We start from the raw sequence: 26,707 nt of genomic DNA, 5'->3' as shown, positions 1-26,707 counted from the left end.
ACCATCTTAGGGCTTTTTATGCACTGAGTACTGAATCAATAGGAGTTATTGACCAGAACTATCCTAGGAAAAGCAATGATAAGAGTGAGAGGGTGAATGAAATCTCCTATCCCATGGCACATTCGGATTGAGTCACACAAATCATCTTTGTGATTGTCCCTAGCTGGCCACCTTTGGGACGACTTGCTATAGTTCCTAAGAAGCTGTACTTCTCTTCCAAGGGGCCCAATTAGGCCTAGCGTTAACTGCAAGGCCCCTTGAGTATCTGCCTAGCAGGAGGTGAATTGATATCACCACCCCATTGGCCCTACACCTCCCCCCAACTTCACCTCAGCCCCTAGCCCTTCTGGCAAGCTCAGTGTAGCAGTAATCAGGGGATCGAGGAAATGGATGACTTTCAGCCTTGCAATTCCAAAGTGTTTGGAATTCCAGGCGGACACTGCTCTGGCAGCCCCTGCTTCAAAGCGGGAACCCGGCATCATTCCACTGAGAGCTCATTTCAAAAGGCCTGTGGGAGGGAGGCAGACAAGGAGGTCGTTTCAGGGTCAGGTAGAAGCCAAATAAGACGGGAGGAATTTTGCCCCCTAAATGGTAAGAGAAAATAATAAATAGAAAAGAAAAAGAAAACTACCATGTGCCTATTATTTCCTAGGGGATCTTTATCTTGGTGTGGAGAAACACATTAAAAAACAATGTTGTTGTTGTCTTTGGTTATGGGCAAAGATGTCTGGAACATTCAATGTCTTTGATGCAGCTAAACCTGTGACTGGAATCTGGTATAATTTTTGAGTGTCTTGTTTGGTTGATGAATTCAGCCTTCCTTCATTGAGTCCTCAAATAGTGCTACATCCTCTCATGTCCCCCATCTATACTTCCCCATCCCACTCTTGTCAGCTGTGACACACACAATGGCAGTTTAGGTCACAGGGCTGGGTTGAGAGGGAAGGGGAAAGTGAGATGTAAACAAGGCCAGGGAAAGGCCTTTATTTTATTTGAGTGAGGTTGGAGAAGAATTGGACCATTTGAAGAATGGTATTGTGAAGGCATAAATCCAAAGGGAAGGAGATGAAGAAGAAATTACTGTAGTGAATGCTGATGGGTGGGTATGGATAGGAGAAAAAGAAGCTGCATGTAGGTGAGTAGAGAGAGTGGAGGAAAGAAAATATCCATAAGTCTTGGGAATGAGAAGGGAAAGGAATTGGAGAGGTTTTTTTTTTTTTTTTTTTAATGCACAAAAAACTCAGACCAAAACAACCCCCCCCAAAAAAAAAAGCAACAAAAAACTTTCAATCAAACTTGAAATCCGAATCAGCTGCACAAATGGGGCTTTTGTGTAGGGACATAAAAGGGTCTGGAGGCTTTGGAAAGGGCCTTTAGGGAGTGTGTGAAAAGCATTGACTAATGAGTGTCCTCCCCTCCATCTCTCTGTTCCACCCCCCCTGACAGGTGTCCATGTTCTAAGCTGCAGGAGCAATCCCCTGATTATCCCGGTGATCCATGACCTCAGCCACCCCTTCTACCACAGCCACGCTGTCCTTGTGAGTTTCAGCTCACCACTGGTTGCCATCTCTGGGGTGGCCCTGCGTTCCTTCTACAACTTTGACCCCATCACCATCAGCAGCTGTCAGAGAGGGGAGACCTACAGCCCGGCTGAGCAGAGGTAAAGCTCTCAGTTCCAGCTTTCTCCCCACTCCCCTCTCAGTTTCTTCCCTGCCCCCTCCACTTGTAACCTCAGAAGGTCAGACGAGGAAACTGAAGGGAAGGAACATGAACCTAAGTGGCCTTTTGTGATCTTGGAAAAAAATGTCAAAATATAACTATTGCTTAATCAGAAAGAGATGGAATCCCTATATAAATTTCTTTCTCTTTTACTCCTTCTAAACTTGTAATTGCCACAAAATATGGATACTCACCATTTAATCCCCAGTGAAAACACACATATCTTCTGGGAAACGAAAAAAGCAAGGGATGGGGGATGACCCATGCTAAGTTTCATCATTTACCATGCTCACCCTAGCGTCTTGTGCCTTTCAATGATGGACAAAATATAGCTGCTCCTTCTCTATTCAAGGGATATTCAAAATGTGATCCCTAAGAAGCCTTCATATAATCTGTGGCTAGTCTCTAATAATATTAATATTTTATGTGTGACCAGATTTTTGTTTCATGTACCACTCAATTACTTAGTACTTAATGTGCTTTCATTACAATTTTTTAAACATCAATTTCTGTGGTTCAGTCACTTTTTAGTTGTGTCCTACACTCTCTGACCCCATTTGAGGTTTTCTTGGAAAAGGAATGATTTGCCAATTCAACTCAACTTACAGATGAGGAAACCAAGGCAAATAATGTTAAGTGACTTGTCCAGGGTCACACAGCTAGTAAGTGTCTGAGGCCAGATTTAAACTCAGAAATGAATCTTTCTGACTCCAGGCTGGGTACTCTATCCACTGTGCCACCTAGCTGCCCTATCACTTTCTGGTAGACATTTAATAAGCACCTGTTGGGCCATTGATTGGTTTTAGTCTAATCCACAATGACTTTCTGATAATGACTATATGTATTTTGTACTTTTCACTTCCAACTTTCTTCCACCTCCAAAGTATTTCAACAAAGATTTTCTCATTTGATTTTGACTATAATCCTCTATGGGTTGATCTGCATTCTTGTTCCAACTCTTTCTCTAACTATATGACCTATAGTAATTTACTCTATGTCTTTTGATTCTAGTTCCCTGAATTATGAGAGAGAGAGAGAGAGAGAGAGACAGAGACAGACAGAGACAGAGAGGCAGAGAGACAGACAGAGAGACAGAGACAAAGAGACAGAGAAGAGAGAGACACACAGAGACATAGAGACAGGGAGATAAAGACAGATAGTGAGACAGACAGACAGAGACAGTGAGACAGACAGACAGATAGAGACAGACAGAGAGAGGACAGAGAGACAGAGACAGAGAGCGAGGCAGAGATGAAGACAGAGAGAGAACTAGTTTAGTTTCAACATTCTCTCTTATATATTCTAAGGTTCCTTTAAATTCCAGTACTCTTTAGTTGATATTCTATTCTAGAAGAACCCTATGAGCTTTACTTTTCTATATTCTAAGAGATTATGTTCTAAGTGCCTCCCAGTGACACTGACGATGACTATTACCTAGATTGAGAATTACAAAGTTTTGCGGGTAAAAGACATTTCTTGACTTCATTACAAGGTTGTGCTTTAGTTAGCATGGGGCTGTCCATACAGTGGGGACTTTATGAATGTCTGTTGAATGACTTACTGAAGAAAAGAAAGCAGTCATATGTGACATGGCTCTGAGGGTTCAAGATCAATGTTCTCTCATTGACTGATTGCCCTGGAAGAATGCTTGGCCTCATTCCTTTTGTCAGTTAAGTGTAGAGTCTAGGAAAATTTTTCAAGGAGCCTACAAGTTTTTCCATTCACTTCCCATTCACTTTTGTTCACTCACAGAGGACAAAAATATGGTGATTGTAAAATCCACAGTATTTTTGTCCCTTGTTTCTGACTTATACTGTATAAAGTTTGCTATAGTCATTTTGTTGTTCATTCTTTCAGTCATGTCCAACTCTTAGTGACCCCATGAACCATAGCACACTAATAATGTCCATGGAGTTTCCTTGGTAGAGATATTGGAATGATTTGTCATTTTCTTCTCTAGTAGATTAATGCAAATACAAGTTAGGTGACTTGCCCAGGGTCACACAGCTAGTAAGTGCCTGAGGTTGAACCTAGATCTTCTTGACTCTGGGTAGGTAGGTGATACAGGAGATATGAGTGCTGAGCCTGAAGTTCAAAAAACTCCTCTTCCTGAATTCAAATCTTGGATGAAGAAACAGGTTGGTATCTTCTCTATGACATATCTTAGAGAGCTGCCTAGAGCACTTAGGAGTAAAACTACTCAGCCAGGGTCATAATTAGTGTTTTCAAATTGTGAATTGAACTTAACATCTTCTTGTTTTCAAGGCCAGCTCTTCATCCACTGTTATGCTGCCCCTACTACATTCTAATATAAAGGCAAATTTTCAAAAAATGGGGAAAAAGTTGATATGACATTAGATGTCCATAACACCTTTCTTCTAAACTTCTTAGCAATATTTAACCAACAAGAAATACATGAATCCATGAGTATTGACTAATTTTACATATGAGGCAGTATAGCCATGGATAAAGAGTTGGCTTTGGTTTGAGTCAAGAAAAATGGGTTTAAATCCTGCTTCAGTCCCTTCTAGTTCTAATACTTTATGTTCTAAGGTCCTTTTCAACTCTTAAAATTTTATGGTTCAAAAGAGACCTTCCCCACCTACAAAAAATAATAATGAAAGAAAATTTCTATTCCTTTCTATTTGAGCATGTAAGCATGGGATTTGTGCAAGGGGGAATGGGGCAAAAGGAGCCAGAGAAGGCAGTGCTGATAGTTGCTGACAGTTGAGACCAGAGGGAATTCTGGGAGTTTCTCCAAAGAAGAGAGGAGAGGAGAGGGCTTTGGGCGGAGGACTGTGAGGAGAGAGGAGGAGGACATCCCAGCTCCGATCCAGTCCTGAGGGCTTCCTGAGGATCTTCTAGTGGAAAATGAAACTCCGATTCCCTGATCAAAACCATTCCATCGCATCTCTCCCATCAAGACTTCAACCATCGAGTTAGATAAGTTTTTGGACTCCATTTGGGAGCAATCTCTTAGTCTCCTTCTCCCATTACCCAACCTTGCTGGGAGACCCCCTTTCAGTCAAAACTTACAATTTTAGGAAAGAACAGAAAGAGAAACAGAAGGAGAAGGGGCAGGGGAAGAATCTTAGGAGTGGGAACCCTAAAGGTTCCCACCCATGTGACGGACCCCATAGGAATAGTGAAGTAGGCACTCTAAAATCCCTCTGCCCTTCACCTCTTTCCCCAATCCCTGAATTATGAATAATAAAAGCCATTCATCAGTCAGATAGCATTTCAGAGTGCCTGAGAGACAACAAGGAAGAGGGAAACCACAGTTTGGTCTGGCTGCCTCCATCTTGAAGCCAGACCCCTGCTGTGAAATTAATTGATCGGGGGAGGTTTGTATGAATCCCACCTTGATCCAGAATCGGATTGGGGTACCACATACCTCGTCATATAGGGAAGCCTCACCCCCAACTCTTGTGGGGTGGCATGACCATCCAGGTCACCCAGTTTCAGGGTGACACCCCCTGAAAGTCTCCCAGTGCATATTTGGCCCTGAGGGGAGAGCTGGAGGAGAGAGTCACCACACAGACTCTCTCTCTCCCTTCTATGTAACATTGGTTACTGGTTCTTTTTATTGTTACAAGCATGAGCAGGTATCACAATGATGTAAAAATTCTGGATTACATGTCATATAAATTGTTCAGTATGCCATCCCTGAGATACTGGTGCCCTGTCATTTGACCAAACTTGATAACTGAATGCCTTGTTTAGTCACAATATCTCACTAGGATATTGCCTCCTTCTATACGTACCATAGCTTTGAGCATAATTATGGTCTGCAGCTACCCTTGGAGCATACAAACACTATTTAAAGACCAGATAGGATTTGGGCTTGGAAGAACCAGGGAAGACACTGGAAGGACTAACGAACATCTCTATGAATGACACAGCAGCAATCATAGTAGTAATGATGTGAATGCTGTAAGTTTAATGAATATTTCTTCTAACAAAGAGCAGACAGTTCTTAAAAAAAGAATAAAACAAAAAAACATCTGTGGAGGTATTTGCAATATGTGTATAGATGGAGTGGCTGGGTTATAGTGTCTGAGTTTTCAATTCTTACTTTACTGATAGAGGAAGTTGAGGTGGTGGTGAGCAAAGAAGACTGGGTGCTAAGGGAGGGGGGTGGAGGAGGTAGAGGAATATCTCTAGAACTAAATCAATCCAGTCAGTGTGTTCTGACCTAGATTCAAGGTCTCTGATCACTTTGTGCAATAAACTATAAATTCAGAGGCCCAAAGAAAGGAAGTTCAGGTTTCAAATGAGAGGTCCAGTTGTCGCAAGGATGGCCAGATCCCACTGCACAAATTAGATGGAGAGAGACAGACAAACAGACAGAGAGAGAGAGAGAGAGAGAGAGAGAGAGAGAGAGAGAGAGAGAGAGAGAGAGAACCTGAAAGTAAAGAAAGGCTGAGGTTTGGGGCTGTCTGTATGAGTGAGTGTTCATGTGAGTTATGTGCCTTATTCTTGTTCACCCACTTCTCTAGCTCATTCAGTGTTAAGCAGGAATTGAACAGCTTCTGAACTGCAAAGTACTGTGTGTTTAGAAAATCTTTTTTTTTTCTTTAAAATTTTTCCCCCTCATTCCTTCTTCACAAAAATATATTCAGACCTGGGAGCCTAGCTTGAGCAGGGCTGTTATAACAGAGAAAAGTAACTTTTGGAAACCCAGATTCTAGGCTTTTGTTCTTGAAACCATTCCACCCCTGGTTTTGCTTCTTCAAGCTTGAGTTTGTTTCATGAGTTGTGGCTGAGCCTTCCAGGGATTGGGACAGCAGGCCTGCATGCTGACCATGACAGGGACACAGGGTGACCTTGTACTGTTTATAAACTTTGGGATTTACTTCCAACAAAAGAGGACCTCGGGCCCCTTGCCAAAATGAATTGCTTATACTTTCTCCCAAGTATGAGGAGAGGAAAAGGCTTATTCTTTCAGGTGGGAGTGAGATAAAATAGTCCCCAGGAGACAGCAAATCATGATGATGGACTCTACCCTGGACTTATCACCTTTATAAATTTATTAGTTATTCTCTGTCCAGAATGCCCTTTGTACTTTCTTTATCTACTTTGAAACCTTTCCTTCTTTTAAGATGTAGGATATAATAGATGCTCATTTTGTAGAATAAATGGATAAAACCAATTATCCAAGGCTCTTTCCTTCTCCCTGCCCTATCTCAAACTTATTATTTTCTATCTCTTCAAAAATTTTAAAAATAGTCACCCTCACTTTGATCTACTTTTTCTATTTTTTTCTCTACATCCCTCCCCAAACTCCATAATTTCTTATCCTATTCTTTTTACTCTAGTTTTCTCAGAATAAAAGTAAATTTTCACTTAAAATGGAATATCTAAAATTTTCATTCTTTAAGAAGTGATATTAATGCTAGGTATGATGGTGCAAGCCTGTAATTTTTGTTGCTGAGGAGGCTGAGACTGGTGGATCATTTGGACTTGGGCATTCTGAACTGTAATGGGACTTACAGCAATGTGGTAAGCACCCAGGAGTGAGGGTGGGGGATGGCCATGAGACTACTTTAGAAAGGGGAGCTGGGCCAGGTCCAAAAGTCCAGAGCAGGTCAAAAGTTTTCATCCCAACTCTTAATGGGATCCAGTTCATAAATTATCAGTGGTCTTCCAGCCTGGGATAATTAGGGAGGCGGCCCTCAAAACAACCACCAAACAACAAATAAATAAATAATATGGTAACATTTCATAACCTCTAGAGCTAAAAGAGAACTTAAAAGTAATCTGGTCCAACCCCCTCATTTTACAAATCATAAAAGAACCCCAAAAACCCAGATAGAGGAAAGATGTGACTAAGGTCAAACACAGAGGTACAAAAGCAAAGTCAAACCAAGTCTGACTACCAGTTCAGTGCTATTTCTGCTACACAATGGTTTTAGAACAAAATAGTGTATTAAAGCATCTAGAAAGGTGTTAGACATCCATTGGCTATATAAAAACGGAAAACTTTGAGTAAAATGTCTTCAAGTGTCTCCCCTTTAACTGTATCCTACCATGTGTGTATTTCAATGAGATGTTTTTTTAACATTTAAAGTTTCCCAGGTGATCCGTTGCTAATCAATAAAGATCTATTCTGCCCTTGCCTTCTTTCTTCTGCCATAGGCTTCTCTCTGAAAAGTGAAAGATGGATTAGATGATCAATAAAGTACTTTCCATATTGGTCATTTCTGGATTTTTTATGTCTATAAGATTTGTATGTCTACAAGAAGTAAGAGTATTGGGCAGTTAGCTGTTCTCTTCATATTAAAGCTACATCAGAAGAAAGTTTTAGAGAGGTTAAGACTGAGGCCAAATACTTTCACTCAGTAGTCTTTGTTAGACTCTGATTCAAGATAAACATGATTTTGATTTTACTCATCAGCAATCATGACCCTAGTTCTCCGAAGGTGCCTAAGTTCTAACATGTAATTTGAAAATCATTACTCATTAAATAAAGCCATCTTGGGACAAATGAATAGTTTATCAATTATTTGAAAAGGTCAGACCATTCCCTTTCAAGTATTCACTTTGGAGACAATGACAAGCAGGAAGGAGAAGCCTATAGATGCATTTACTCGAAGGATCAGAGATTTAGGACAAAAAGGGACCTTCCATACTCTAATCCTCTTCCCTTCCACTGTAAAATAGGAAACTGAGACCCAAGAGTATACGTAACCTAACTCAGAGGTACAAAATGCCAGAGCTACAATTTGAACCCAATTCACTTTTGGTATTTTTGTTCATTCTATTTCATGAGCTAATTTCTAGCCTTCTTTAACAGTGATAAAAGCCCAAAATCTCTTTCTAATATCAAGGTTATTTTATCTCCTTCCTAAAAATTTTCATTTTCTGGTTGAATATTTTGAGAGTACTTTTTTTTCTCCGGAATGATCCTAAATATATTATAATAATACTATATGGTGTTACAACTACAATTCCTCCTCCTCTTCCTCTTACCATATGGTATTAAAACAACAACAGCAACTACAACTACTACTACTGCTGCTGCTGCTGCTGTTATGGTTACTATTACTTCTACAAAGAAAATGGCCCACCATTCAAATTCAAACAGTGTTTCAGAGGCAGATCTAGAAGTTCAGGCTTAGCCAGCCCCTTGAATCCTGGCCCCTCTCTCTACTAGCTAGACAACACCCCTTGTCATTCTTTGTTATATATGGTTTAAGTATATTTGGATTGCCAATGGTAAGGCTGTTTCTGATCAAATAAAGATTTTACTCAAAATGTTGGCTTAAGTTAGAATGTAAATACATTTAAAACCCACACCAAAAATTGATTAGTTTTTCATTGATAGTTTAACCTAGTTGGGTTGTGGGGGTGGGGAGATCTCAAGCTTTTCTCAGTTATGAGAATTTAACAGAAAAAATAATTCTGTTTCCATTTAAATCTTGTTGTTTCCCCAGCTTTCCCTTCTGCCTCCCTCCCCTTCACTATTTTCCATTTCCTATTCATATAAGTAAAATTCTAGTCCTTTCTTTTCTCTCTCTCTCTCTCTCTCTCTCTCTCTCTCTCTCTCTCTCTCTCTCTCTCTCTCTCTCTCTCCTCTCTCCCCTCTCTCTCTTCTCTCTCCCCTCTCTCTCTTCTCTCTCCCCTCTTTCTCCTCTCTCTTTTTCTCCTTTCTTTCCCCCTTTCCTCTTTTCCTTTCTCTTCAAATTGGGCATATACTTGGAGTGTTAATCCTTTCTCCAAGACTAAATTGTTTTATTCCAAAAAAATTTTTAAATAACATGGTTATAGAAGCAAGTTGATAGACATCTTAAACTGGCTATCTTTGAATAAAAATAGATAATATCTCACATCTCTTTAACACATCTGAGAAGTTTCTTGAAACATTTTCTTTTCATGAGGTAGAGAATGCAATTATTATGCTCCTCTGTATACACTGAGGAAACCAAGCTTCAAAGAAGGTTCACTAACTCCTGTTTCTCAAGAATTAGAATTCAAACTAAGATCTAATGCCTTTAGGCTTAATGTTTTTTTCCACTTCATGTTGTCAACAAACATTTATTATGTACTTCCTGTATGCCAGGCATAGTGTTATGTCATTGGAATACTGATACAAGCATTAAAAAAGTCCTCAAGGAGCTAATATAGTAATGAAGAAAGATTATAGAGAAAAAGGTACTGAAAGAGATAAGAGGAGAAAAAACAATGTGAGGAATTGTAGAGGAAGTCCCAGGAGGGAGTACAATTTGGAAAGGAATGAATACATGGCTGCCTTGAGCTTCCTCCATAAAATGGAAATTTTGGGATGAACAAGACAATCAGAGGAAGAGACTTTAGAGGCAGGGGGTACTTTTAATGTGTGAATTACAGGGTGAAGAGGTTTCTCGGGAACTATAGAAATATCTCAAGAGATTCAGTAGTGCATCAATAACCAAAGGTTGAAAGCACATGTTCTCACTGTCATGAAATTGTAAATAATACAATGCCAGAGCTAGAAAAGTTTTTAAAGGTCATATTCTCTAAGTTTATGGTAAGTATAGGAATTCCTTCCTTTTTATTCATGGGCAAGGGGGATTGAGGAGAAAGTCATTGAAAATACAATAGATGTCTCATATGATTCAGAGACAGAAGACCTTAGAGATCATCTACCTACTTTTACAGATTAAGGAAATTGAAGTTTGACTAATTTAATATGGAAATATAGATATGTACATATTTTATGTATAGATTTATATGCATATAGGTATAGGTATATACACATATTCTGTCTCCTACTGATATAATGTAAATTCTTTGAGGTCAGGCATTGGTATGGATTTGTCTTTGTATCCATAATCTGGCACCTAGCATAGTGTCTGGCACATAACATTATGTCCTTAAGAAATATTTATTAATGGCCTGAGAATTTATTTGGCCAAGGCCACACAGGTAGTAAATAGAAGAATCTGAATTTGAACCCAGACCATCCAAATCCATTGTTCTTTTCTATTTCTCCACAATATCACATTGTCTCTAATGTAGATAGAAAGTTAGCTTTACTCAGCAACTTTTGAGCCACTCACTAGCCTTTACTGAATGAATAAGACAATTAGCTTGGGAGATGGGATAGATTTGGGAATGTGGCCAGGTAGGAGGGCAGTCCCTTGATTAGCCTTTTGGTAACACCAAAGCCCAAAGAGGGAATGCAACTTTCCCAGGGGTTCCCAGAATATGTTGACGAGACTCGAGAATTGAACCCAGGTGTTCTAGCTGACTGCATATTGAGAACCACTGCACTATGGGGAAGTAATTCAGGGGAGCAGGCTGCAAAGCAGTAGCTTGCACAGAAGATCTATTTACATTGAAAACATTTGGTTATTATTATTTTTTCCCTCTTGCTTGCTTACAAAATGTCAACGGTTGCATTGTTTGGTTCCAGTGCCTCTCATATTAACTATAGAATTACACCCTCTTAGAGGTATTGTATAATTCATTGTATATTTCAATGGCTTCAAGGAATTGGGGAAAGGGTCTTAGAGTCTTTTACTGGGGCCTCAAAGGGCCAATCAGTGGAAATAAGAATATTTCAGTGAAAATCAAAACAGTTCCATATCCGTTACTTAATACATGTTGCCTTCCATTTCAAGGTTGTAGGACTTCAAAGATCACAACAATATTTATTTGATATACTGAATTAAACACTGATCATTTCAGGGTTTTTTTTTTTGGAGGAGGGTCCTTAATTCCAGGTTTTTAAGATAATGAACTAAGTAGTCAAAATACATAACTGCCACCAACTTAATGTATACTTTGGACAAATAGCTTTCTCTCTAGTCTACAGAAAAAAATCTTAGGATTATAAAAGATTAAAGCTGGAAGGGACCTTAGACATCAGTTAATTCAACCTTCTTGTTTTACAGAGGAGAAAACTGAGGCTGAGATAGATAAGATAGCTTTCCAAGCATCAACTTGGTAGGTTTAAGGTAGAAGAGTTGGGATTTAACTCCCCAAATGACTCCAAATCCAATGCTTTTTTTTTTAAATTATGCTTCAAGGAGATCTTTGAATCCCTTTTCAGTTCTAACATTCTTCATTCTGTGTTGTAACATTCTATGGTCTGAGTTCTCTTCTAGTTCTAACTTTCTGAATTCTATAACCTAAAATTTATGGTCTATACTCTTAACATTCTCTGTTCAGAGAAATAGCTCCAGTGGAAGATCTACTCCTTTAAGGTATTTACTTTGGAACATGCCAAAGAATCATTCATTAAAGAATTTGAAATCCCAGATGGTGAGAGCAGTCTCTATAACCTGGAGCTATCTAACATTTATATATAATCAAAGGCTATCAAATGCCATTCAGATTTAGGACACATCAAGAAGTTGAGAGGCAACATGGTGTAGTGAGTAGATCTTTGAACTCAGAATCAGGAAGATGGGGGTTTAGTCTTTCTTTAGACACTTAGCTGTCTAATTGGCCAATTTCTAATTTCTTAGATGTGAAATGATAGGGCTAGGTGTCCTCTGAGGTTTCTTTTAGCAGCAAATATATAACTTCATGATCCCCAGCCCTGTTCCAATAGGTGCCTTGAAAAATGCAAACATAGACTCAAACTGAAGCATCAGACCCAGAGTTTGTGATTTTAGTGGAGAAAAAGAACTAACCCTCATGAAATTATTGGGAAATGATACCTTATAGAATGTAATCAAATCAAGAAGATCAGATGATAAATTGCATGGGAATCTAAAGGAGACAGAAATGTTTGCATACTGTATTTATCAGTGAAGACTTCAAAGAAGAGATAGGATTTGAGCTGAGATTTAAGGAATATAGAAGATCTAGACAGTCAGAGAGGAGAAAGGCAAGTAATAGGCAAGATGCAGTGGTCAGTCAAAAGTCCAGTGGCAGGGATGAGCATGGTATGTAGGGTAACTGGTGCTGATGAGTAGGAAATAATAACAGTTGATAATAATAATAAGTTGAATATAATGATACACATGATAATAAATAAATAATAAGCAGTTGAAAATAATAAGAACAGCAACAGTGATAATAACAATACTAAATGTTTAAAAATAGCATTTTTAAGATTTATAAAGCTCTTTATAAATATGATCTCATTTTATTCTTACAACAACCCTGGGAGGTAGTTCTAATATTATCCCTATTATGCTTTAAACTTTCAACATTCTTTCCATATATTATCTCATTTGATCATCATGATTGTCCTCTGAGCTAAGTATAAGAGATATCAGTATCCCCATTTCACATGTAAGGAAACTGAAACTGAGAGAAAGTATAAGTGATTTTCCCAGGGTCACATAGCTAAGGAAGTATTTAAAGAAAGATTTGAACTTAGGTCTTTCTTGACTCCAAATCCAGCACTGTCACCCATATGATGGTCTTGGGTTTCAAAAGCTGATTTGGGGCCCAATTCTGGAAAGTTTTGTGTATTTTACTGCACACATTTGACCTTTGTAGTCATTTCAATATTACCAGTATTAAACAGTCTTTACCAGTACATCCAGATGGTGAAGGATAAAAGCTCACTCTTTTCTCAGTATTTTAATCATAGAAGGGTATCCTTGAAATTACCTACTCCAGGCCTCTTTTTTTTGCCAAGCAAGATAGGACATGCAACATCCAGGAAAAATAGGTATTTCATAGGTTTATCATTTTGGTCCTAGAAGGGACCTTCAAAATCACTCAGTTCAACTCCATTATTTTACAAATGGGAAAGCTAAGGTCTAGAGAAGAGGAGACTTAGAGAAGACCTTCTCCAGGACAGACAGGAATTGAACCTACATCCTCTGCCTCCTCTGATTCCAAATTTGTCACTTGTCCATTTCAACATGACATATCCCTAGGCAAGATTTTGCAACTTTTATCGCTAATTGTTAATTGGGGAGTTTTAACAAATCTAACCTGATCCTTTACCATATTCATCTTAATGCATACCCTTTGTCATGCCGCAACAGCTACTGACAATAGCAAGTAAGAAATCTAACAATATCATCTTGAGAAGACAGAGGGCCCAACGCTTGTGCCTGGATGAGGCATCTGTTGCTCTTTTGATGAACTCATACCTTCTCTTTATGAGTTAATCAAGAATAAAAAAGAGATATACCAGTTGGAAGGTAACCATAAAGATAGTACTCATTTCTTTCAGCTAAACAGGTCTTCTGACTCCAGGTCCAGTATTTTTTTTTTCATTGCATCATATTAGTGTCTCTTAATGTTCCTTACTGTTTAGATAGAGGAGACTATAAGACAATGAGAAACTACATAATATAACTGTATTGCTGAGTAGCATGTAGTACAACCCTAATTTGACACATGAGAAAACCAAGGCACAGAGACAAAGTGAGGTCACCATGGTAGTTGTACACTTGCAAGTCCTGTAGTAAAATTTCTATTTCTGAGTAGCTAGGTAGCACATTGGATAGAATGCCAAGCCTGGAGTTGGCAGGACCCGGCTCAAATCTGATTTCATACTCATATTCCTAACTACATGACCCTGGGCAAGTTAATCCCTATTGCCTAGACTTTGTCACTCTTCTGTCTTAGAACCAATATTTGGTATCAATTCTAAGACAAAAGGTAAGATTTTTTTAAAATCTATTTCTAGCCTCCTGGTTTAGGGGTGTGTGTGTGTGTGTGTGTGTGTGTCTGTGTGTGTGTGTGTGTGTCTGTGTGTGTGTGTGTGTGTCTGTGTCTGTGTCTGTGTATCATAATCTTGTTTTAACTGAGTGAGATTCTGTCTCTGAATATAGCACTGAGGGGTAGTTTGTGGGAGAGCACAATTATTCTGTGTGCTACTAATGTCAGAAGCTTAGAGATGTACCTCAAACATCCCTTACTTCCTTTTAAGAGTTTGCTACAGATCAATCACCCTTGAATTTATCTACACCCCTCTTGAATCTATTTACATTCACTGCCTATATAACTGCTAGGGGTAATGAGTTCCTTATGTTTATTATGTACTGCATGAAGTGGCATGTCCTCTTTTTTGCCCTAAAATGACTTCCTTTAAGTATCAAGAGAGTATCCTGGTTCTAGGGTTCCCAGATTTAGTAGCAGATTCATGTTTATCCTTCCCATGCCCTTCAATCTGTTTTTGACTTTGATCACTCAGCCTTCAGTTTCCCATTGGCTTGCCACTATTTGTCTAGTTGTGGAAGTGCACTAATAGCCCATTTCTTGTTTCTTCGACAGCTGTGTCCACTTCTCCTGTGAAGCCACTGACTGCCAAGAGCTGAATATTGAGAATGCATCCCTGAATTGCTCCAACAGTGAACGGTACAATGGAGCTCAGTGCACTATCAGCTGCAAGATGGGTTACGTTTTGCAAATTCATCGAGATGATGACCTCATCAAGAGTCAGGTTAGTTAAGTAGCCCCCTCCAATAATCCGTAGTCTTGGAAAACCAGTGGTCTGGGGCAAAACTTGAGGTGAGAGGGGAGGGGGAAAATTAATTGATTGATGTTTTTTCTGTATTTGCAATGCATAAAATCTAGCAGTTTTCTAAAAATTGGAATCTCTCCACTTCCTCCACGATCCAGCTGTGACCATACCTTTTGGAATAATTTCATACAGGTAGGGTGATTCATACACCATTGCTGACTCCACACAAAATCCAAGTAGATTCCGTGGTTGTGACACTGTCATTTTTTTCTGCTATGTTCACATAAATGAACTTGATTCATAGTAGCCTAGACTCATAAATCTAGAGCTGAAAGAAACCTTAAAGGTCCTATAGAGCTATTTACCTTTATATACGTGAGACAATTGAATCCTGGAGAGGTTAAATGAGTTGCCTGACATCACATAGCTAATAAGCTAATAAGGGGAAGAGCTGAGATAGCTGAGATAACTGAGAACCTCTTGCTTCAAAGTTCAGCTTTCTTTTCCATTATAGTAAACCGATTCTCCTTTGAGTTGAAGAATAAATGAAATTTTTGGATTTAGAACTGGCAGTTACTTAAACATCATCCGATTCAATCCGTTCATTATAGAGATGAAGAAACTGAAGTTAAGAGAGATGAAGTAAATTGCCATGGTCACACAGAGAGTAAGGTGCAGAGCCAGGATTCTAAGTCAGGTCCTGTGAGTTCAAATCCAATATTCATTCCACTGCCCCATGTTGCTATTCCCTGAACCATGTTACATTCCTGTAAATTGGGAAAAAGAACAGGAGGCATGTTGCAAATTGGAGCTTGGTGAGGATTTGTGTGTATTTATACCCCCCCACCCTCCTACTTCATCCAGTCCCACCCAATCACATGCCAAGACTTGGGATAACAAGGCATTACTTTAGAAGACCTGTTCATCTTTTGGTTCCAAATGGTATTCCAATCTCAACAATTCAATGTACAGTATAGTGAGAATGGATTGAATTCTATATTTCCAAACAAATGGTGGTATAATCATATTCACACTATACTTGTCACGAGAATTTGAGCAGGATAGAGGGGAAACATAAAGTCTTTCAACACAATTGCAGAATGGACAACTTTGGAACCTGAAAGAGGAGGCTTTATGGTCTTGATGATACCTGCATTGAGACTAATTTCAACTCAGTACAGTTCAAGAAAGCATAGGACAACAACTGTGAATCATTAGGCCAAGAAATGCCTATAATGACTTCATTTTTTTCCCAGTCAAAACATTCGAACTTGGTCTCCCCAAAAATAAGGGAAATTTTTTTAGGGGTGAGACTTGCAGGGAGAGACATTTCATTACTCTCAGAAGCATTTTCAAGGGGGAGAGTTTTTGAAGGACTGGTTTCATGTGTAAATTGGATTGAAATGAAAGGACTTAAGGTTCTTCATACCATGGTGATATTAATGATTCCAAAGACTATGTAGCCTGGCAGTTCCCTACATATGGCTTGGGCACTAAGGCAGAGTACTTGGTTCTGATTGTTGCCTTTACAAGAAATACTATTGCACAACCATGGATCAGTCTCTGCCTGCATAGGAGTTACTTCCACTGTAAAATGGCTCCCAAAACCTTCGAAGAAAGGCAAGTGAATTTCTAGAGGGATGGCATTCAAAGGGTATCAAATTGAAGTGCCATTGCTTTTAGAAACTTGCCCACTTCTCCTTCAACATTGTTTCATGTCTTAATTTTTTATTATTTCATGTCTTAATCTTTGCAAAAAACATAGGTGGGGTGATCAGTTGTTCAAAGTTCAAATCCTTTGCACCTCAGCCTATGGTTCCTTCTTTCCTTTATACTGGGTATAGAGCTCAGGGTTGGGTTATTATTGCTTGCACCTTGGTATTGGCATTTGTTAAATCCATCTCATTTTTCCTCTTTTCCTTGCCTTTCAATTCCAAGTTATCCTTTAGTTGAAGATGTTTGGAAATAGAATGGGACAACGTAGGTTGGTAATCAGTACCAACTGGGGCCCTGATGATGCCCATGTTTGTATAAGAACTCTTCGTGGAACTGGAAATATGTTCCTCATCACCAAATGGAAGAAGCCTTAGGGAATTGGGGAACGAAGGCAGCCTGACAGAGGCAGCATCTGCTTTGGCAGTAGGGAGAATCACAAAAGCCCATCTCCCAAAGCACGCAAGTTAAGATGCTAGGCCAAAGATTCTTTCTTTATGAGTCCAGGGTGGCTGATTCTGTCTCCATATGAAGACAGAAACAAATCAAAGGAGTGCTTGAAAGAACTGGAGATATATAAGCCTGAAGAAGTAAGGATTCAAAGGGCATCATAGGACCAAAGAATTTAGAACTGAAAGGAGCCTTAAAGATAATTCAGGCCAAGGATTTTTTTAAAACTTTTTTTGTTTCAACAACCTCTTTGACAGTCTAGTGAAGCCTAGACCCCATTTTAGAATAATATTTGGAAATGCATAAAATAAAATGCATTGGATTACAAAGGATATCAATTATACTGAAATAGAGTTATCAAAATTTAAAAAAAATTCACAAGCCTCAGGTTAGGCACTCTCTGTTAAACCAAATCCCTTATTTTACAGCTAAGAAAACTGGCCCAGGGATATGAAGTGATCCTGGAAGTAAGATGGCAAATGTGGATAGTTAGGTGTCATGTCTGGCATTCAAATTAAAGTCTTATGAATCCAAGTTCAGCATTCAGAGAAGCACCCCATTCCTATTATTATCCTATGGCATTCCAGAGACCAGAACTAGGACAAAAAGGTAGAGGTTACAGAAATGTTACTAGAATTTAGGTCAATATAAGGAAAGCTAATAGTGGAACAATTTTGTCTTCTAAGGTAGTGAACAGATGCTGTCACTTGATATATTTTAAAAAGTTTGGGTTGCTATCTTATTATAATACCTTAGGTAAGATGTTGGGTTGTGGGAAATAAAGGACTAGATATCATGTTGGGTAGCTTCTAACACTTAAGATTTTAGGCATCTGTATTCATAGTATGGGAAATAGAAACCTGGGTTTTAGAGTTGGGAAGACCTGAGTTCTTGTCTCACCCATGACACATATTGGGCATGTCAGTATATAGCACCCTTGAGCAATTTCTTTAAGATTTAATCACAGATCATGCCAAAAAACCAAACAAACAAATAGAGAGACAGATAGATAGATACATAATTGGAACCTCACTTCACTTCAGTAACAGAGCAGGACCTGTCTCAGAAATTGGGAGTCTTCCTTCCATTGGGAAAGAATAAATATCCATTACTAATCTTTTATCCCTATGATATTCTATACAGTTTATTACTCACCCTTGTACCAAATTCTGTCTCTTCCTCTCTGTCTGCTTGTGTCTATCTTTGTCTCTCCTCCCTCACCCTTGTCTCAGTATCTCCACCCTCCATCTCTCCTCTTCTATCCCTTACTCCTCTCTCCCTTCCATTCCCTGCTCCTCCCTTCTCCTTCCCTCTCCTCTCCTCCCTTCTTCTCTCTTCTCCTCCCTTCCCTTTCTCCTCTCCTTTCTCCCTCCTTTCTCTTTCTCCCTCCATTTTCGTTGTTGATGTCTCTAACCCCATATTATCTTTGATCTTCCTACCCCTCTATGATCCCCAGGACCCCTATGCCCTGTATTACCCTCCTCTTTAATGATCTTTTCACAGTCTTCCCTCCTCTTTCTTTTCCTTGCTTCCTATGGGCCTGCAAGTTGTCGTGGTTCCCTATCCCTGATGCTGCTCCAACCGAGAGGTGTTATTTAAAACCCAGCAGTGCCTTTGCCTTGTGCAAAGGCATCATCAATCATGCCAGGAAAAGAAAGCAGCCGCTCATGTGGGCTCAATTAGGAGCACAGTAGTGGGCAGTGGTAGGAGAGGACCTGGAAGGGAGCATGCAGCTGTGCATTTTTAAGGGAAAGAAACTTCACACATGAAATATCTCCTGAAGAAAGCACAATTTTCAGGCCATGGGAAGGAGGTGTGGCTTTAATCAAGTTTCCTCTACTAGAATGCCACCCCCCCCAAACTGAGTGTTATTGTTTTGGTTAAGTTTTAGTTGTTTTAATCAACACTGGACTATGTGGTGGGGAGTTGGAGACAGAAGAGAATATAGTTCTTTTTCTCCATTTTTTCTTTCCTCCCTCCTTTCTTTCCTCCTTTCTTTCCTTCATTCCTCCTTTCTTCATTATTTTTTCTTTCTTCTTTTCTTTTCCTCATTTCTTTTCCCTTCTTTCCTGCTTTCCTCTGCATTATTTCTTTTTTATTTCCTCCTTTTCTCTCTTCCATTCTCTCTTTTTTCTGTCTCTCTGTCTCTGTCTCCCTCTTTAGTTTTCCCTTTACACCTTTCCTTTTGCAAAACCCATTTGGGGAAGGAACAAAGGGGAGGCATGCCAGCTGGTGGTGACATTCGTGGTCCTCCCTTCATCCACATCCCCCAAAGGACAACTAATAAAAAGAAAACAACAGCTAAGGCTGACGCCATCACACTTCAGGCTGTGTGGTCTCATCAGATCTCACCGAGGTCAGTGCTGAGAGCAGGGACCTCCAGGAGAAAACACCAGGCCCTCTAGACCAGTTTGTCACTCAAGAGATGGTGCTGTTCCCTTTCAGTCAGCCATGAAATTTGGCCTCTTTGTAACACAGAGGAGATAGTTTGGTGAGGGGCCTAGGCCTTCTTTTTGGTATGTCAGCTGAAGTTGGCCAGCTGGTGATTGTTGCAGGCCTCCTTTCCAATGGAAATTAGATAAAGTGGCCACCTTACCACCAGGTCCCATGGCTACTGGAGTTTTACCTATTACCGGAAATTGATCCTTGAACACTACATTTCTGCCATGAGCAAAGCTCTGATCCATTAATATTTGATATAACTAGTAAAAACTTGAAGTCCTCTGGGGATGAAAGCTCTGCGAATTTCAAGTGCTGTTATTATAATGCTACCTTTCTTGGTTCTCAGAAACTGACCTCTCTAGTCCAGAAACTCAGAGACTTGAAATTCAAGGGTGCTGGTCTGGCTTCCTTGCCACTGAAGGAGAAATATCTTGGAAAAAAGTGAGAGTTATCAGGAATATGTACTGGCTTAATGAACCTCTCTATAAGAGAGAATGGAAAGCCTTCAAGATACAGAAACAGAAAATCAGTAAAATTCTATTTTTCTCAGTGAAAAGTCCAAGTACCCTAAAAAAGTCCCATCACCTCCTTGAAAAAAATGGATGAAGGGGTATTGGATGTCATGCTGACGAGCAGGCAGGAAATCATTAGGGGATTATGTTTTTAAAATCCTAGTAAAATAGATATTTTTTAAAATAAAGATATAGATAACAAAAAAAGGCATAGGTTGGTATTTAGGACTCAATAAACGCTGAGAATCAATTCAAACCCATTTGTTTCAATTATTTCATCAACAACTTAGATGAAAGCATAAATAAAATAGTATGGTCATGAAATTTGTAGGTGACACAAGGCTAAGAAAGATAGTTTTTTGGATGACTATGTGAGAATTCAATATCAGGATACCTCATTATGAGTGGAAAGGATGCTGAACTTGGTGTCAAAAGAGACCTAGTTTTGAATCCTGATCATAAATTCCACTGTGTATTTTTAAAAAATCATATAAGAACAGAATGGAAGAGAAATATCAAGGCACTGTTCATGTGAAAAAATCTTGGAGTGGTCATGGACTACAAATCCAACATGGGTTAACATGGCAGTCCAAAAAAATTAATGATGCATTAAGAGAAGAATGGTCTCTAGAATGAGATATGTGACTCTCCCACTGTTCTCTACCTTGATCAGATCACATATAGAATGTTGTATTCCATTCTGGGCACCACATTTTCAGAATGATGTTAGCAAACTGGAATGCATCCAGATGAGGAGAACCAGCATGCCAAGACTGAAAATCATTCCATATGAAGACCAGTTGAAGAACCAGGGATATTAAGGTGCAAGAAGAGAATATTTAGAGTGGTTTTAATTGATATTTCAAGAACTATCATGCAGAAGAGGGATTAGCCTTGTTTGATACTTGTTCATCTAAAATCAGGAAAGAATTGACACAATAGAGGAAGAAGAAATAGAGATTTTTTTAAAAAAATTTTAATTTAATTAATTAAAATATTTTTTTTGCTGCCACTTGGCAGGGCAGATAGGGAGATAAGGCAGTTGTTTGCTCAGACTTTTTCCAATCAGAGATTTATGGCATTTCTTGCCTTGCTCACAGGAGAAGGGGAGGTAAAGCAGGGGAAAGGAGATGTAAGGGAAAATGGGGAAGGAGGGAAGAAAGAGACAAAGACAGACAAAGAGAGAGACAGAGAGAATGAGTTTGTCTATTTACACCTTTTCTATATTTTCTCAATTATAACTGAAGCCAATAATAAGGTTTTTCACCCAGAATAGAAAACTGACTGGGAATAGTCAGAGCATGTTTGTGTGTCCTTTGAATTGAGACAGGTAAAGGGAGGCCCCTCCATCATAGACTCTCAGAAACAGGCTCACTAAAGCTCTCTGTGGATTGATACCAGACAGAGCATTCTGTACAGTACGTGCACCAAGGACTGGGCCCTTATTGACCAGTTCATCCCACACCCTCCACAAAACATTTGAACTGTATTTGTTAGGCATGGGAAGTCATTAAATATTGTGCGTGTGTGCGTGTGTGTGTGCGTGTGTGCGTGTGTGTGTGTGTGTGTGTGTGTGTGTGTATTTTCCCGACTAAATCAAAACCTTTATTTTATTAAAGGTTATATCTGACCAATCTTCTACTTAATAAATACCAGTGGCTCCCCCATTACCTATAGATTCTAATATGGGTTGATATTTAGAACCTTTTAGAACCTGGCCATAACCTTCCTTTCTAGCCATATTACATAGTGTAATCTACTCCATCTACTCTGTGGTTCAGTCAAATTGGCCTTCTTATTGTTCCTTATGCATGGAACTTCATACCTTTGCACTAACTGTCCTCCATGCTTAAAATGACCCCCCACATACAGACACATCCCTAATCTCCATATCATTGATTGCCTAGTTTCCTTCAAGACTTAGATGAATTATAATTTTCTTCTACCTGAAACCTTTCCTGATTTCTTCAACTGATATGCCTTCCCTTCAAAATTACCTGATGTCTATTTTACATATACCTATATCTGTGCATGAGGCTTCTGTATTTCTGGAGGGCAAATATTAATTCAGTCTTATCTTTGTATCCCCAGCTCCTAGTACATGGTAGGGACTTAAGAAATGGTAACATCATTTAATTGTTTACTTGTCTTCCACATTAAAATACACCTTGGTGGTGAGATCAGGCCAGTGAAACAGAAAAGGAAAGAGAAAGTCAGCTCACTGGATTTAGATGCAGAGGATCTGGTAATGCATCATCTACATTACCTTGGGTCAATCTCCACTTGCCTTTCTGAGACTCAGTTTACTTATCTATAAAATGAGAGGCTAGGTCAGGTTACCTTATAAAGACCCTTTCGGCTCTAATATGTGATCCAAATGATCTCAAAGGTCACTTCTATAACTGATTTGTGACTTGATAAGATTTTCCAACAGTGCAGTTTTTTTCATTGGATTACTCAACCAGGCATGAATAAACCATTTTGTTGATTGGTTGGACTTGCTTTTGTATGATGCGGTGCATCTAGTAAGTAACAGACATAGAGTATGGGAATGGGAGGACCCTAGGGATTATATCACATTAGAGCTCTGACGTCGGCTCTGTGCCCAAGGCAGTGTAGTGTCTTGTTGCTGCTGTCCTACGCTGCCCTAGGAGACATTGTAACTTGCTACTGGCAGGACCTATTTGTACAATGCTTCTGCCTTTGAAAAGGTGCCCACATGGGAGTTTCCAGGCCATTGGCTGCTTTCTCCCTTCTGAACATATCCATGTATCAAATACAGGCAGGTCCAGACTCCTACGGAAACAATTAGGGTGTTTTGGCACTAAGGAATTTCAAGTTCCTTTGATGTGTGCTTGAGAAAAAAAAAATCCTTTGCTTTTAAAATCCCAGATCAATGTTTGGCATTTCAAAATTCCTGTGATTTGGCCAGCCTTTCTCCTCAGTGAAACCCTCAAGGCCACAGGTGATGACTGTCACTCATTTGGCATTGTTACCAGTGGCTTCTCCCTCCCTCTAAGCACTATCTTTCTCTTGGGGTTTGGATTGCTTCCATCTCTATTCTATTGACTTTTTTATGCTGTTTTTTCTTCTTACTATACCTATTTTACAGAGAATTATAGAATGTCTCTGTAAAGTAGAGCCTTTAGACTTGGTCCAATTCAACCATTTCATTCCACAGAAGAATAATCTGAGTCTTATAAAGGTGACATAGCTGGTGAGTAGTAGAGCCAGAATTAGAATCCAGGTCATCTAATTCTTAATCTGTTCTTCCTTCCCTTGTGCCGTATTGCTTCTCCAATATCTTTCTCAGATTCCCTAGATTTCAGACAGTGAACATTTGTAGAATGGCATGCTTCTTTTATTCTGTGAGTCTTAGTCATCTTCACATTACCTCTTTTGCCTCCCTTGAGTCTAACTCACCTACCAAACTTCCCTATAATTCCCCACCCCCTATAATTGGAGAGCTATTGATGAAGTTGAGAAAGAGACAGAGTCAAACTGATGGGTCTTGTGATCTGGCTCCTGCTCGCCTGCCAAAAGAGAGATAATAATAATAATTATATATATATATATATATATATATATATATATATGTTCAAAGTGTACTTTGGGAACTACATTTGTAGTCTGGTCAAAAATGAGATGTTGGAAAGAGGCAAAAGACCTGGGTTCAAATCATAATACCATGTGACTATGGGTAACTCATTGCATCACTCTGAGGCTGTTTCTTCATCAGTAACTTGGATATAATACTAATCATATTACCTACTTCACAGAATTACTATGTAAAACAGCTTTTTTGGGGGGTCCACATGTGTGATTTTATTGGGGCATAGAACCCTTGGTGAGAAAACTTCCTCTGTCAATTCAAATCAACTTCTCTGCATTTTAGTCTTAGAAAGTTGTTGGGGATGGCGTGACTATACTAAAAAATGAAATTATTTGTCTAGGATGATTCTCAGTGTATGTCAGGTGAAATTTAAACTCAGTTCTCCCTGAGGGAACCCTCAGCCATTATTCCACATTGTCTCTCTTGTAAGCCTTCACACACTCTATAAATGGAATCATTACTATTATTATTAACGACAACAAAATGAGACTCAGATTCTTCTGCTCATGGGAACAGAGAGGAAAAAATATTTCCAATTTCATTCAATCAAGAGAGTGACCTCTCAATAAAATCCAGGTCTAGTACAGAATGTTGTTACATTTGTCCAAAGACTGTTACAGCTTGTACAGAACAGAGTGGGTACAATATGATTGTTACAGAAAGTTATGGAGATAAAAATTGAACAGGGTTAGAATGTGTTAGTACAAAAGGAGATAATGTTTCAGAGTTAATTTCATAAAGAGAGTCCAGGACCAATATGCCAATATATTGTTTTAACCATAGTATCTAAAGAAACTTGAGTTTACTTTTGATTAAGTCAGTGAAGCAGGTCAATGTAATTGAGAATTCTCCATTTAGTAAGAAAACAGAAACAAAAGCAAAAACTGAAATCTTATCCAGCACTATAATCAATCCAGACACTTAGCAATATAGATAATCTTTCCTCGGATAGGGATAGCAACCTGTCTGTCTGCCTTCTCAGCTTGTATGCTTTTGGGTCCAAAGAGGTCAAGCTGAAGGTATTCTCAGAAGCCACCTCAATCTAACACACTTTCAAGATGAAGAAACAGCCAAAGAGTTTATCACTGGCCCAGAGTCACATAGGTGTTAGACACTAGAAGGGAGATTTGAACCCATGTCTTCTGACATCAGGGAGAGGATTTTTCCCACCATATCTCACTGCCCCTCCTATCAGTTTTCCAAAGAGGAGGTATCTGCTCATTAAGGGTCTTCCTATGAATTTTGCCACTATTTCATAGATTTAAGTTCATCTAGGCAGCTGGTGGTGCAGTGTATATAGTACACTGTACCTAGAGTCAAGACCTGAGTTTTAATTCTACCAAAGACACTTCCTAGCTATGTGACACTGGTCAAGTCATTTAATCTCTGCTTGCCTCAGTTTCTTTACCTATAAAATAGCGATAATTTTGGTACTTCCCAGAGTATTTGTGAGGATAAAGTTAGATATTTGTAAAGTGCATTACAATCTTTAAATTACTATATAAGTACTAGCTGTTATCATCATCATCATCATCATCATTAATCTATAACCATTTGTTTTCTTTGTTCTTATGTGAATAGGCTACTTCTTTTCCAAGTCATGTATCATCTTGACAGTATATCTAGTTCAGTTCAGCAAACATTTATTACATGCCTGCAAAGTCTAGTAGGGATAAAATGACACAGATGAAACAATCTTTGCCTTCAAGGAGCTTACATTTTATAGGAAGGTATTCAAAATTTACACCAGTAAGTGCCTTACAAGGAAAACTGAAGAGAGAAAAAGCCTCATAGCAAATTGAGGCATCAGGGAAGTCTTCCTAATGGTAACATGCTACAAGGATATGGATAGTCTTACCACTGAATTTTGAATCACCTAAAGATAGGAGTCTTCTAAAATCAGAATATCTCATGTGTGCTATAGTGGAAAAAGCACTGACTTTGATGTTAGAGGATATCAGTTCAAGTCCTGCCTCTAATGTTTACCAACAATGTGAGCTTGGAAAGATCACTTAAATTGCCTCTCTCACCACTAACACTCTCTGTGTGACCCTGGGCAAGTAACTTAACTTCTGTGGGGGAACTCCAGTTTCTTCATCTGCAAAAGAAGGGTTGTAACCAGATGACTTTTAAGCTTCTTTCCAGTTCTAAATTCATAATCATATGATTCATGATTAGCAGACATATAGCATCCATTAGTGGAAGAATTTTAATGCTACTTTTATTGAATATAAAAAAGAAATATCCTAAAGAAAATTATCTAGCACTCTCCATTCTTTGTTCATACCCTTCTTCTACTTCTGTGTAAACCTGAATTGTCTCCCTTTTATGATCTATCTAATCCAGGAACCTTGTTTGTTTGTTTGTTTGTTTGTTTGTTTGTTTGTTTGGTGTGTGTGTGTGTGTGTGTGTGTGTGTGTGTGTGTGTGTGTGTGTGTTTTAGAGAGAGAGAGAGAGAGAGAGAGAGAGAGAGAGAGAGAGAGAGAGAGAGAGGGAGAGAGAGAGAGATGGACACTTTGGCATTTTGGTAGGACTCCTCAGAATCATATGTTTAAAGGAATAAAATGAAATACATGTGATTGCAAAAGAAATTATATCAGAATGTAGTTATTAAAATACATTTTTTAAAACCAGTTAATGAAACTCAGGTTAAGAACTCCAAGTTTTGCCCAAGAGGTCATGTAATGATAAGAGAGTTAACTCCCAATGTGTCCTAGTTATATTAGCTCTCTCTGACATCTGAACAGAATATTCACTCCATTCCCTTCTCCCCTCCCACTCTCCCTCCCAGAAGGGACCCCACTCCATACCCTTGTAGAAGAAGCCCCAGCTGGTAGACCCACAGCCCTAGGATCTAGAGTAGAAAAAGAAGAGGACTAACTACATCCAACTGAA

At 39.0% G+C, this 26,707-nt stretch overlaps 1 protein-coding gene across 1 annotated transcript in view; it reads left to right on the top strand.

Annotated features, from left to right (window-relative positions):
* Positions 1-26,707, top strand: part of PAPPA (pappalysin 1) — a 293,056-nt gene that overhangs the window by 210,613 nt on the left and 55,736 nt on the right. Inside the window, exons 13-14 of the mRNA XM_044664273.1 lie at positions 1,447-1,660; positions 14,893-15,061. Of these exons, the coding sequence (XP_044520208.1) occupies positions 1,447-1,660; positions 14,893-15,061 (383 nt within the window). The remainder of the gene's footprint in view (positions 1-1,446; positions 1,661-14,892; positions 15,062-26,707) is intronic.

The sequence above is a fragment of the Gracilinanus agilis genome, chromosome 2, assembly GCF_016433145.1.
Source record: "Gracilinanus agilis isolate LMUSP501 chromosome 2, AgileGrace, whole genome shotgun sequence".
NCBI lineage: Eukaryota > Metazoa > Chordata > Mammalia > Didelphimorphia > Didelphidae > Gracilinanus > Gracilinanus agilis.
This window is presented reverse-complemented; position numbering and strand designations above follow the sequence as displayed.